At 35.9% G+C, this 12,846-nt stretch overlaps 2 protein-coding genes across 4 annotated transcripts; one reads left to right on the top strand and one right to left on the bottom strand.

The window, feature by feature from the left end:
- Nucleotides 1-2,514: 2,514 nt before the first annotated feature.
- LOC140938887 (uncharacterized) lies at nucleotides 2,515-4,590 on the top strand. The gene is made up of 2 exons (XM_073388412.1): nucleotides 2,515-2,721; nucleotides 3,385-4,590. The coding sequence occupies exons 1-2, from the start codon at nucleotides 2,686-2,688 to the stop codon at nucleotides 4,579-4,581; spliced, it is 1,233 nt and encodes a 410-aa protein (XP_073244513.1). The 5' UTR covers nucleotides 2,515-2,685; the 3' UTR covers nucleotides 4,582-4,590.
- A 4-nt stretch (nucleotides 4,591-4,594) lies between these two features.
- On the bottom strand, nucleotides 4,595-12,814 carry LOC140938888 (uncharacterized). Of its 3 annotated transcripts, XM_073388414.1 has the most exons (9): nucleotides 12,679-12,814; nucleotides 12,415-12,570; nucleotides 11,924-11,958; nucleotides 11,336-11,491; nucleotides 10,668-10,857; nucleotides 9,145-9,198; nucleotides 8,396-8,518; nucleotides 7,030-7,119; nucleotides 4,595-6,606 (listed from the first exon to the last, which is right to left on the bottom strand). In XM_073388414.1, exons 2-9 carry the CDS (start codon nucleotides 12,533-12,535, stop codon nucleotides 6,323-6,325), a joined length of 1,053 nt encoding a protein of 350 aa, XP_073244515.1. In that variant the 5' UTR covers nucleotides 12,536-12,570; nucleotides 12,679-12,814; the 3' UTR covers nucleotides 4,595-6,322. The 3 variants fall into 3 exon arrangements, with proteins under 3 accessions (XP_073244515.1, XP_073244514.1, XP_073244516.1); XM_073388413.1 differs by having other exon boundaries at nucleotides 4,596-6,606; nucleotides 12,415-12,814; XM_073388415.1 differs by lacking the exon at nucleotides 12,415-12,570 and having other exon boundaries at nucleotides 4,597-6,606.
- Nucleotides 12,815-12,846: the final 32 nt, after the last annotated feature.

Genomic DNA, 12,846 nt, shown 5'->3' with positions numbered 1-12,846 from the left:
AGTGAAAATTAGGGTCAACCTTCTTTGGTATACGGTAAAGTATATACCCATTAAGGTTAAACGAGTAAAAGGAACCCCGTTTTACGGTTTCAAGAGTAAGTGAAAATTAGGGTCAACCTTCTTCGGTAGAGGGTAGAATATATACCCATTAAGGCTAAACGAGTAAAATGAACCCCGTTTTACGGTTTCAAGAATAAGTTAAAGTTAGGGTCAACCTTCTTCGGTAGAGGGTAGAATATATACCCATTAAGGCTAAACGAGTAAAATGAACCCCGTTTTACGGTTTCAAGAATAAGTTAAAGTTAGGGTCAACCTTCTTCGGTAGAGGGTAGAATATATACCCATTAAGGTTAAACGAGTAAAATGAACCCCGTTTTACGGTTTCAAGAATAAGTGAAAATTAGGGTCAACCTTCTTCGGTAGAGGGTAGAATATATACCCATTAAGGTTAAAAGAGCAAAATGAACCCCGTTTTACGATTTCAAGAGTAAGTGAAAATTAGGGTCAACCTTCTTCGGTAGAGGGTAGAATATATACCCATTACGGTTAAACGAGTAAAATGAACCCCGTTTTACGATTTCAAGAGTAAGTGAAAATTAGGGTCAACCTTCTTCGGTAGAGGGTAGAATATATACCCATTAAGGTTAAAAGAGCAAAATGAACCCCGTTTTACGGTTTCAAGAGTAAGTGAAAATTAGGGTCAACCTTCTTCGGTAGACGGTAAAGTATATACCCATTAAGGTTAAACGAGTAAAATGAACCCCGTTTTACGGTTTCAAGAATAAGTGAAAATTAGGGTCAACCGTCTTCGCTAAAGGGTAGAATATATACCCATTACGGTTAAACGAGTAAAAGGAACCCCGTTTTACGAATTCAAGAATAAGTGAAAATTAGGGTCAACCTTCTTCGGTAGACGGTAAAGTATATACCCATTAAGGTTAAACGAGTAAAATGAACCCCGTTTTACAGTTTCAAGAGTAAGTGAAAATTAGGGTCAACCTTCTTGGGTAGAGGTTAGAATATATAACTAATGAGGATCGCATCCTTAGGACGCAAATATTAACGGGACCTTGAAGCGCGGCACACGCTTGGGCTTTATTTGCATCCCCCCCCCCCCCCCCCCCCCCCGCTTTTTACTTCATGGTGACAATCCGCAGTATGACATTGATCGATCAAACACGTGATCTTGTTTGTGGATTTTCCTCTTGTAGCAGTACGTTGTTGCAGTTTTGCGATTCGACGCGGTTACAGTATTCATTGTCTATTCTGGAAATTATTATTAGCTTTTTGTTAGTTCAATACTGCCAGTGGTTTTGGTAAGTCAGTACTCAATTTTATTGTGCAGACTCACAGCATTTTCCACCAAAACAGTTGGTCAGTTAGTTTACCAGTATGTTTAAGACGCTCGGTAACGACGCTTAAAACCAATCTATCCATTTTAGGAAACTTTTAAATAATGGCTAATTCCTATGCGCAATTGGAATATTTGTGTTATGAAACTTTCCGCAATGCTTTTTGGCTGCGGATGGCTCCGATAGAATTGAGAATTGGATCACCTATTCCGCGTCATCCAAAATAGCTCCTAACGGGCCACAGGGAACCTACACAAACTGTGTGGCAGTTTTTTTACTATCAGGCGCACCGGCACAGAGCGACTATTTTCTGTAAAATATATGTTCGAATGAGTAAATGTCGCCCAGAAATTCCACATCTCCCAAAAGACTGAAAATGTCTGGATAACCATTCTATTCATCCAACACTTTCTGAGTTTTTCTGTCGATTTCCCTGGCTTTTTGAGAGGCTGGATTTTTCATATTCATTTTATATTCCCACATGTAAGATCAACATAAAAATGTTTGTTACCTGAAATGTCGAGTACTGTTGTTCTTTAGCTATTTCAAGGCTTTTGTTTTCACGCTGAACGCATACATGCAGTACAGTCTCTCTACTATATGCTCAGCAGAACCTTTCAAATTGCTTAAATCTGCCTATTTCAGCCAATTCAAAACAACTACAGCACTCAACATTTCAGGTACAGTGAAACCTGCATTAAGCGGACACCGTATTAAGCGGACACCCTCTATTAAACGGACAGTAGCCAAAGTCCCCAAATTTATTTCCCTTATTTACTTTAAATGAAACCTTTATTTAAATGGACACCTCTATAAAGCGGACGCAGACACCTAAAAAGTACCTGAAATGGTCATTTCTATTGTTATCAACCTGTATTAAACGGACACTTGTAATTAAATTCCACCACCCAACATACCAGACACTGGAAATGCAAAAGATTGCCACCCACAAATTTTAATATTTTTACTTTAAAAAACGTGATTTGAAGAACTTATTTGATTAATTTCCAGTACAGTGTTGTTTTCAATTTCGTTTTGTTTTTATAGAGCTATTAAGCGGACACTACAGCATTCCCTGAGGGTGTCCGCTTAATACAGGTTTTACTGTATAAAACATTTTACATGTCGTCCATTGTAAATATTCGTACCACCATAGTATATATGATTATATGAACCTCTTTGATATCCACATAACTCAATGTTAATTTTAAAAATTTTCCCAAATCTTAAGTGACACTGTGCTTCCTTTAATTATGTTTTTTTTTTTCAGAAAAGTAATTGTTGCATAATTATCATGCAATTTTCTTCCAGGCATATTTGCTGTTTTTGAAAAATGTTGAGAAGGAATAGGGGAAATTTTCCAGCTAAAGTAAGTATTTGCTAGCTGGGAGGTCCTATAGTGAAAAACTGTGACTGCAGAGGTCACATTTTTTTCACTATATAGACTGACCCTTAGCTAGAAAAAGACTTATTAATTTTTCCCTAAACTGTACATTGTGGTTTGTGTTTCACATATGGACAAACTTACAAAAGCACTACTCCGCCCAAGGGCAGAGATGGAAAATTCCCTAAACTGTACGTACTGATACTACCTTTAATGTTGGTAATATTGCATTTGTGGTATTTTCATTTGTTATTTTAGTGGGGTTTATAGTACCATTGAGGAGATAAAGACCAGACACTGTGTTGGGTGGCAGGCTGTGTATATCCTCCAACTGGTCAATTAGTACTGGAGTGTGGAATCTTGGCACAGGTCTACATTGTATGGATTGGTGGTTCAGGAGTCATACCAGTCATTTTTTCATTACCACCTTGTTAACACAACTATCTTGCAAACCACATTTAGGGTCTCTTCTGGTCTGTTCTCTAGTAAATATGCTTGGTTAAAACTCCCCAGCTATGTAACACTAATTGTCTATGCCATTAATGGAAAGTGCATGAACCTTCCCCTCCCCTCCCACTACCCTCTCCCAACCCTCATGACATGAAGTTGTTTTTTAGCTTGTACAAATTTTAATAATATTTTTCGTAGGAAAAGGGTGGTGTCTGTCGAATTCAAGGTTGTCCTCAAATGGGCAAGATGCTGAAGCGAATTGACAATCACCTGGCAAGGTCACATAGAGGAGTCACAAGGGGAATGAATGACAGGCAGCCATATCCAGTTTCACACAGGATAAAAAATTCGTGGGTGAGATGCCAGTTCCCCAAGTGCAATAAGGAGGTGCTTCATTTGTCACGCCATGTTAAGAACATTCACTCAATAACTATTCAGGAGTACCACTTGAAGTTTGGGACAAATACGAAACTATATAATGGGTTGAAAAGCAAAGGTAAAAAAGACCAAATGGAGAATTGTGACATTTTGAATGCAAATGCTGAGGAAGGAAGTGGTACTGATGGTGTGTGTGACAATGATAGCAGCATGGTTGTAACAAAAATTGGTGCAGAAGACAGCGAAGACAAAAGTTTGAGGGAAGATGACAGGGTAGGTGTGTTTGACGATAACAGCATGGATGGAACAATTATTCTTGCAAAAGACAGTGAAGATGAAACGTTAAAGGAAGATAGCAGTGTAGATAAAAATGCAGGCAATAGAGGCATCGTAAGTGATAGTGAAGATGAGAGTGCAGATGAGAATGCAAGTGATGCAGTTGTTGTGCATGATGGTGCCAAGGAAGATAACATTCACTTCAAAAGCACTTCAAATGACAGTCATGATGTCCCTGATTATTACAATGTAGACAGATTGCGATATTTAGTACACAATTCCAGTCCGGATGGTCTGCGATTTCTGTTGACTTTCATGAAAAAACAGCACTCTTTGGAAGCATATTATGGGTCCAATCTTTGCAAGGTTTTTTTTAAAAATGTTTCTCTAAAAACAATACAGGAAATTTATTGTTATCGTCATCACTTAATGAACTATTATCGTTACTTAAGGTGTTACCCATTCCCTGAGACCATTACGTTAAGGACCTGTCTTGCATGTGGTGCAAATCAAGAGAAGCCATGCATTTGTCCTATATTGCCTGAAGAATTCTATGTTTACTGCAGGCATTCATGTCCACAAAATTTGATGTGCACAAGATGTGTGAGTTTTGAAAAAGGGGTCTCTCACAAGTGCATTGACTTTTTCCACTGCAAGAGATGTAATGAAGAGTACACAGCATCTACAAAGTTTCAACCTTATCCGCAAAGCTCTGCTCAAGTGTCTTTTTCACATTTCTAAGTATCTTGACATTCTCAAAAAATCATTGATCACAAGGTGCAAAGAAAATCATTTGTACAGCTTGCCATTCGGGCAAGCTGAAGCTAGCATTTACTAGCCCAGACGTCATTTCAACTGGCCCCAAAAACTTTTTGATTATATATAGCAGAATTGATTTCACAGTTCTTCTGTTATTCGAATTCCTAAAAAAACATCACTTGCCTGTCAGGCACGTTGAAAACAGAATTCACTAGCCCTGGGGTATCGGACACTACTTTCTTTGCACGCTGATCATTTTCACGCTGACATTTTCTTTGTGTTGTAAACTACTGAAAGAGTGCAATCAATGAAAAATCTGAAATCTGAAATCTGATCAATGACACAGTAACCTTTAATCTAGCAAGTGTGTCATATGTTTAAGGAAATAACTTCTGGCTGTCTTTGTTCAATATTAAATATTGTGCAGTATACTATACTGCACTAGTGAGGCTAATTATAAACATAACAGAAACAACAAAAATCTGTTATTATAATACTTGATCTGTATACCCAATATAAATATAATCAGTAACATTACTGCAACAGATTTTCCTTAATTGAAGATCAACGCATAGATTGTTTTGTATGTTTCCTACAAAACACTAAATGAATTTATTATATGGAAAAATTGGTCTGCCGCTCTAAAGCTGATTGGTAAGAAGTGGATTTTACTCAAACATTCATGTTGTGATTTTTCTGTAAGTACATTCTTTAACCTAGGCTACCTATATCTAACATAGTTGCTTTCTTAATAAAGCTGTACTCATGTAAAAACCTCTTCTATGATTCTTGAAGCTTATATATTGTAAGTCTCTTTTATGACAATATGTTAGAAGAATAGACATTTTAGTTATATATATATTACTGTTACAATAACACTATTCCCTAACTTTGTAAAAGAATCATTTTAAATGGGCCATGGGCCATTTGACAAACAGTCCTTCAATACAGCTTAAAGGAGCACCTTAAACATGAGATAACAGTGATAGTCACCAATTTTGGGTCAGACACGTTTTGATCTTATTAAAGTATGTATCTACAAAGTAGCAGAGTTTAGAGAGGTTTAAATGGAGGGTAGCAACTTTGCCCCTGCACCATTATAAACATCTGTGAACTTTACTTGCTAATTTTATGGTACTATTTCCAGCTGTGTTGATGACTGTTTGCTGTTTTGTCCTTTCTCAATTGAAATAAACAAAATAATGTAAATGCCACAAGGGAATAGCACCTGTGTGATAATTGTTGACTCTGACTTCCTCCAAAATGTTTTGACCTCAGGGTGCAAAGAAAGTCATTTTTACAGCCTGCCATTCAGGCAAGCGGTAGCTAGTGTGTACTAGCCCACAAGTCATTTCAACTAGCCCCAAAACCCTTTTTGATTAGCAGGATTTATTGCAATCCTTCTGTAATCTGAATTTCTCCAAAAAGCAGCACTTGCCCGTTGGGCAAGTTAAGAGCAAAAATCACTACCCTGATAGCAAAATCCACTAGCCCCGGGCTATCGGACATGACTTTCTTTGCACGCTGGACCTGTATGTGGTAATCTTAAACCACCACCAATGAAAATCATTGAAGAATGAAAGGTAACAATTTTAATTATTCTTTAACATTATGACCCATAAGGCCTGAAAAAAAAAACCCTTGGACAATGCTTGAGACAACCGACTAAAGAAGGGAATCAAAAAAATAAAAAGTAGCAAAAGAGTACAAGGCCATCTCATACTTAAGAGTTAATATATGGAGCTAAATCAATTGAGTTATTTGGTCCAAAACTTGGCCTGTGGAGGAATTTTTTTGGTAGGGCAAAAATCCTGCCCTTTTCCAAAAATGAGTTTTCATCTGGGTCACCCAAAACTAGTGGTGCATCTACCCGTTCACCTTCCTTAGTGGTTGTAACCAGTACACATACATGATCAGTGGGTACATCATGGCAATGCAGAACCTTTTGATTCTCTCTAAGATACCCACAAGCAGCGAGCACACCACTTATCTTGTAGACAATCATTTCTGAAATAAAAAAAACAAGCTGCAATTTCTGTATCCATGACAGATAGTACAGAAACTGAACTGACTGTAAATTTCTAGGGATTCAGTATCTGAAAAGGGAAATAATGAGACTATAGCATTCTGAAGTTTAGAATTCAAAAGAATAGTTTTCTGAAAGTGAGGTCAGCTTGAGGCTGATATAAATAAGAGGAAAGAATTTCAACTTAACGGCCATTTTTGCATTGGGTCTATGCCCTTCTAGTCGTTGAACAGTAAAAATTCCATCCTATAATATTAAAATCCCTTATTTCTGATTTTTTAACAAAACAATTAAAGCTGGATTTCAATGTGCAAACTACCACTGGCAGCAAAGGAAAAAGGTTTCTTCAACCACACGAATGAATCTCTAAACAAATGTAAAGAAAAATGACAAATTAAACCAACCATTTTCATTTGCAATAGAAAGCGGTACATAATCCTGGGCACTTGTACTGCTTGTAGTAACAACAGCAGGATTGGTATTCCCACAGGAATCTGTAGACAAAAATCAATGGTACACTCTAATCCATTGAAATGTTTTTGTAATAAATTATGAAAAAGCTTCAACTGGCACTTATCAAAACGGTCATACGCCTGCAAAGCCGCTCCACGGGTATTTTCATGGTGTGGGGGAGGTAAAGGGGAAGGATAAAGAAGGGTACAACAAGGTAACAGTGATTTAAATATCTGCATCAGAAAAAATTTCGATGGGAAGTGCAAATATTTGAGGTACACCCCATAGTTAATTTGATGGTGATGTAATTTTTAGCACCCATATTGCATCAATCTTTGGTACATGTGAGATAATAAAGACAAAAAAGATGCACTTAGGAAGTTCTTTTAAAGTACAGCTATTTCACTGTTAAATTAAGAAATAAAATCTTCCAACATTTGTTTTATGGGAGCCTAAAGAAATATAAAACAAAAAATTAATGTTGATTTGGTTTTTGCTGACTTTGCCAATTAAGTTCAGATGCAAAATTCAAATTCATTGGAGGGTGACTGCTGGTTACAGTTAGTTGGATGTTAATGAGAATGCTCATATGCTTAAGTCACCATACAACAGCATTAGGGTAACTCACTGTCCCAAAGAACATTCTTCCTTGGTTATACATGAAATAAATATAAAATAGTACTATGCAAAAGTTCAGCCGAAGAGGTTTCATTTCAATGGAAACACCACAAGATTTTGTCTACAAGTAATTTAGTGTGAGTAACTCAGTCTAGGAATAAAAGGATGAAGATGCTTTATACCAATACGACAATACATGTCAAAAAGTGCTTATACACTAGCAACAACACTGCATTTTCAATACATATCAGTATTTTCCCCCAAAGGCAAGGGTACCGCCACTTTTCTGACAGGTCACATCAAATTTTTCTTTAGTGTGAATGCCTGTGATAACAGGGTCTGGTAATAGAATCCTACTTGACATCTAGCCTCACTGCCCTCTGCCACTATGACTTACAGCACCTTTAGACTTCCAACACTTTGCCTTAAAAAATTCAATACTGATGACATAGTATTCCCTGGAATTTAGTTGAATTGGTTGATGTATCTCTTGGCTTATGCACCCAGGGGCAAAGAGCCCTTGAGCTGTATTCAGGGACATTTACAACACAATCAGAGCAGTATACAGTTTATCTAGAAAAACTACTGTGATCACTGTACTGTCGAATTATCTACGTGTATGCCCTGATTAGCTACATATGGCTCATTAGACCATATCAGGGCCTATTAATTAATGTGACAATTTAATTAACAAATTACCACTTTTGGCTGATGAGGCATTTTCTCCAGATATAGTGGCACTGCACAAGGAGGAGTCTGAAGGTTCTTGCTGGATGGAGAAGGGGGGCTGAACGGTGGTTGACTTAGCCCTCTTATTACTGACTGTTGAAGTAAAAGTTATGCAGACAGTGAATTGGAAATATCTGACTGACTTAAATTGCCCCATGTACAAGGGCCTGCAAAAAAAAAAATGGTTGTTATATTCTTCTAAACAGTACGTGTAGGTGCGGCCTTAATACAAATGGTATATAGTTGCACATGATCTTGGTTTGGCCAAGTTCATGTAGACCATTAATTAATAATTTAGAAAAAAGCTCCAGAGATCATTCATCATTTTAAGATAATAATAATTGTCCTAAGACCACAAGTTGTGGCAAAAAACTTTTCTCTAAAAGACCATGTTAATTAATACATGTACTGACCATTGCTCATCTGGGCCAGGTTGTTCAAAGGATTAGAGCGAAATTTGAATTCAGATTGAAATGGTTAAAAAGAAAATTCAGTTTCAATTTGCTTGAAAGCTATAAAAAGAATACAGAACATTGTCAAAGAAAATGCTTCGAACAAAAGAAAAAGAGGACCAGGATTAAAATTTAACCCCGGATTAGCGCTAATCTGCCTTTGAACAACTGGGTGGAAACTGGATGCTACCAATAAAATATTGCAAATATATTATTGCAACACTAAATTGGTCAAATTATCAATTTCAGATAACAACAAAAACTAACCAGATTTTGTTGAGGAACCATTCTGCTGCTGAGAGCTTGAATTGGATTTGAAATCTAAAAACAACAAAGCTTATCTTAATTAATATTGCTTAGTAACTCTCTATGCATGCTTCTCCAATGGGCAAGAGCACAAAAGCCATCAATTAACTTAAGTTTTGTAAAATGATCTTGAAACAAAATGAAAAAGTACAGGGATAGTGTTTGTAAAGCATTAAGGAGGCCTGAACCTATTTATATGCGTGTTGGTTATGTTTTTGATTTGCGTCATTGCAGCTGAAAAATGGATGGTTAGAAGTACTGGAGTTCGTGACCTTATTTCTCTTCAAAATGGGAACTTGCAACGCTAAAAACGCTTGACAGTTTTTCGTAGAAGCTATCTTTTGCTTTGTTTTCTAAAAAAGGGGGACAAATACAAAGTAAGTTTGATGAATAGAAGATCTTAAATATCACCACGCACTCAGCTTAAAATTGTTCTTCTTAAAGTGCTTACTGTATTCGCCGTAATTAGTTTCTGATTACTCTGTTTCTTGCAATAAAGCTTTAAGTAGGAATATTCTTTCAGATAGGAGATAGTCTGTCGGCAGTCTTCCTCTATTTGTGTGTCAACTTTCAAAAAATGTCTAAGCGTAGCATCTTAATTAAGGTTAAATTTGACCAGCATTTTATGCAGCAAGTTCTACAGTCACGATTGCCTTCAAACTTGCAGATGTAAAACTAGAGAGCTCCGAGTGTTATTTGAAGTTAGGGAAAAATCTGTCGTGGGATTTCGAACTTATTTACATTTTTTGCAAAAATACCGTTTTAAATATATGCCGATATCTCAAAAGTTTTTGTACCTACAAGAAAACAAAAAGTTTCCATTATTGTTTTAAGGATGCCAAAAATCATAGAAATCGGTTCAATCTTTCATTCTGATAAACGCAAATCAAAAACATAACCAACACGCATATAAATGTAAAATAGAAGATTAGAATATTATTATTCTAGGGCAGAGTAAAAAACAAATTCATAACTAATAACAAATGACACTGGTGCCTAATGTTACAGAAAACTGGCATAAGGAAACCTGCTGATCAGCAAGAAAAAACTGCAAGCAATGAGCTTGATGAATATCATTAAAAAAATCATTTATAACTCATAAAGAAAATACAAAGGTTATTTATGTTTAATGAGTGTCTTTATACCTGAAAAAGACACGGCTTAACTTTACATCCAATTTTCTCTACCAAAATAACCCCAGACAGGTCGAAATATTAGTGCAAGAATTAATAGATCTACATCAAAGGTTTTTGAAACTGTTCAATAAACCCGCAGTTCGTAAAATACTCCTGCTCGTTCATTAAACATTAACTACTTAAAACACATCACTATTAATTTTTACCACAGTTTTATGATGCAAGTATGGAAATTATTCATGAGGGCAAGGAGGGTGGATGAGTGCCTCTGCATTAAACTTAATTAATGACCTCATGATCTCCAGTTTTTTGACATAGCAGCCACAAGTGTTATACTATAAAATTTACCTTGCATAAATTTCTTAAACAGCATTAAAGCCATTTCGCCTCCTTCTGATCTTTTTACATCCATCTTATTCCCAATGAATGAAACCCCTGCCCCTTCTGTTCCATAGCAAGTCACTGTTTCTCCTAGACCATGCTTGTGATGCATTAGAATAACTACATCACAAGCATGTGCACACTGTAAAATATCAGCCTGTAAAATCAACCAGTGGACATTATATTGCAAGTTTAAAAAAATGATAAAACATTAAAAAAAAGATGGTCATTGAAAGGCAAGATTAAACAAAAAAAACTTAATATTTATTTTGATCCAACAATTTCAGTTAATCCTTCATTAATTTTATTCCACTAAATGTACAAAAAACTGTCACGAGACACAATGTGTAGTATTCACTCTCATCCCAGTTGCCTTGGATGTGTTGAGTTCTGCTGTGCTAGTCACCCCTGACAGTATGAAAATAATTAGAGTTTTGCCTAATAACAACAATAATATAAAAAGATGTCTAATTTAGCCTGAGAGAATAACTGACAATTTGCAGCACCAGTACTCAACAACCAATAATCAACAACAACAATGCACTTTACTTATCCCTTATTTTAAAAAATCACTTAATTAATTAATTATTTAAAACAAGGTATATGAAAATCTGACTAAAAAAAGATTCACTTACTCGCGCTTCCATAAGGCGCTTTTGTTTGGTAATGTTACTTTTTCCTTTCTTTTTCCGTAGCTTTTCCAGGTCTTTTTTGGGCTTCACAAAAATTGTTCTACATTCAGAACACTTCTTCACAGCAGCTCGCTGTTGTTTGCCACAGTTAGTACACCTCTGTTTAATTTAACAGGAAAAAACTTATCGTAAAACATTATGATGATTATTATTGATATTTAAATATTACTCTACAAATGTTATCAATATTTTTATTGGTTTACTCCATCTTAAAAACCATGCAATACAATTATATCAACTTAACTTTCAACTACTAATGAGGCAGCTGGCATTTGTACCTATGCCAACTCAGAATGAAAATTATTTCAGTTTGTAACAACTTAAAAAATATAAAATGACAAAAAATACATGAGGAAGTTATTACAGCTACATGTATGTTCAGCATCAAAATATCAGGCTTAAGGTGAAGAAAAAATACTTTAGTTTGCATAATCTTGGCCTAAAATCAGACAATTAGAGTTAAACTTGCAACTAAATTATGTAGGTGTTGCACAACGAGTAATTTCTTTCATTAAAATTTAATTTACTTGCCTTGAATCCTCTCTTGACTTTTGATGCTGCGTTGTCTACAAAATTTGAAGATGAAGGTCTAAATTCAAATATCGAATATTATTGGTAGGTGTACTTTATATACAATTGTGTAAGTAACCCTTAAATTTGCCCTAATTACCTTGCCTTCACTCAAGATATTTATGATGATGCTCTGTGCCTCACCAAGTGTTGCAAGATTGTGTCTTGCCAACCTTATTAAATTAAAAGTGCCCACAAGAACCAGCTGGTTTATAAGCTCACTGGCTCATAGTACACCAGAATCTATACACTGATTATGATCAATGAGCTTCTGATATTTTTTTTCAATGAAATTTAAATATAATGTCGACGGCAGGCGCTAATAGTCTAAACGTGCCTCCAAGAAAACATGTTTTCTTAGATTCTTTAACGACTATACTTACCGTGTAATCAATAAGTATAAGCTGTTTTCCTAGACTTTCCTCTGAATAATACACAAGCTAGCTATTTACCTCCTAAAGTACTCGAAACGGCAGCGTACTGTGCAATTGAATGTAGATTCCTTTTCTTAATGGAAACTCGCACACGGCTACAGCAGCAATGGCCGCGATACATTTTTGACGAATGCTTCATTCAACTTCCAGTATTATAAAACATTTTTAAGACTCCTTCAAAAGAAAAAGACCCTCTATAGTCCACGGACTAATGACATATTGCGTTTGCTTTTTAATCAAATGAACCAAAAAATTGGTATTTCCGTTAGGAAGAACACTCACCAGCCATGCTTGACTAAGCGCCCTCGTGCCTAGACCCTAGTCTCCTCTTTCTTGTGCATGACACTGATTTATCACATACGGTAAATTGAAAGGAAAAAATGATTTGACACTATTAGGTATTTCGGTCTCGAGATCATGTTGTGTATTATTCATTCAAAATATTTCCTC

The sequence above is a fragment of the Porites lutea genome, chromosome 5, assembly GCF_958299795.1.
Source record: "Porites lutea chromosome 5, jaPorLute2.1, whole genome shotgun sequence".
NCBI classification, from domain to species: domain Eukaryota; kingdom Metazoa; phylum Cnidaria; class Anthozoa; order Scleractinia; family Poritidae; genus Porites; species Porites lutea.
Note: the sequence above shows the minus strand (reverse complement) of the source record. Positions and strands in the feature narration are given on the sequence as shown.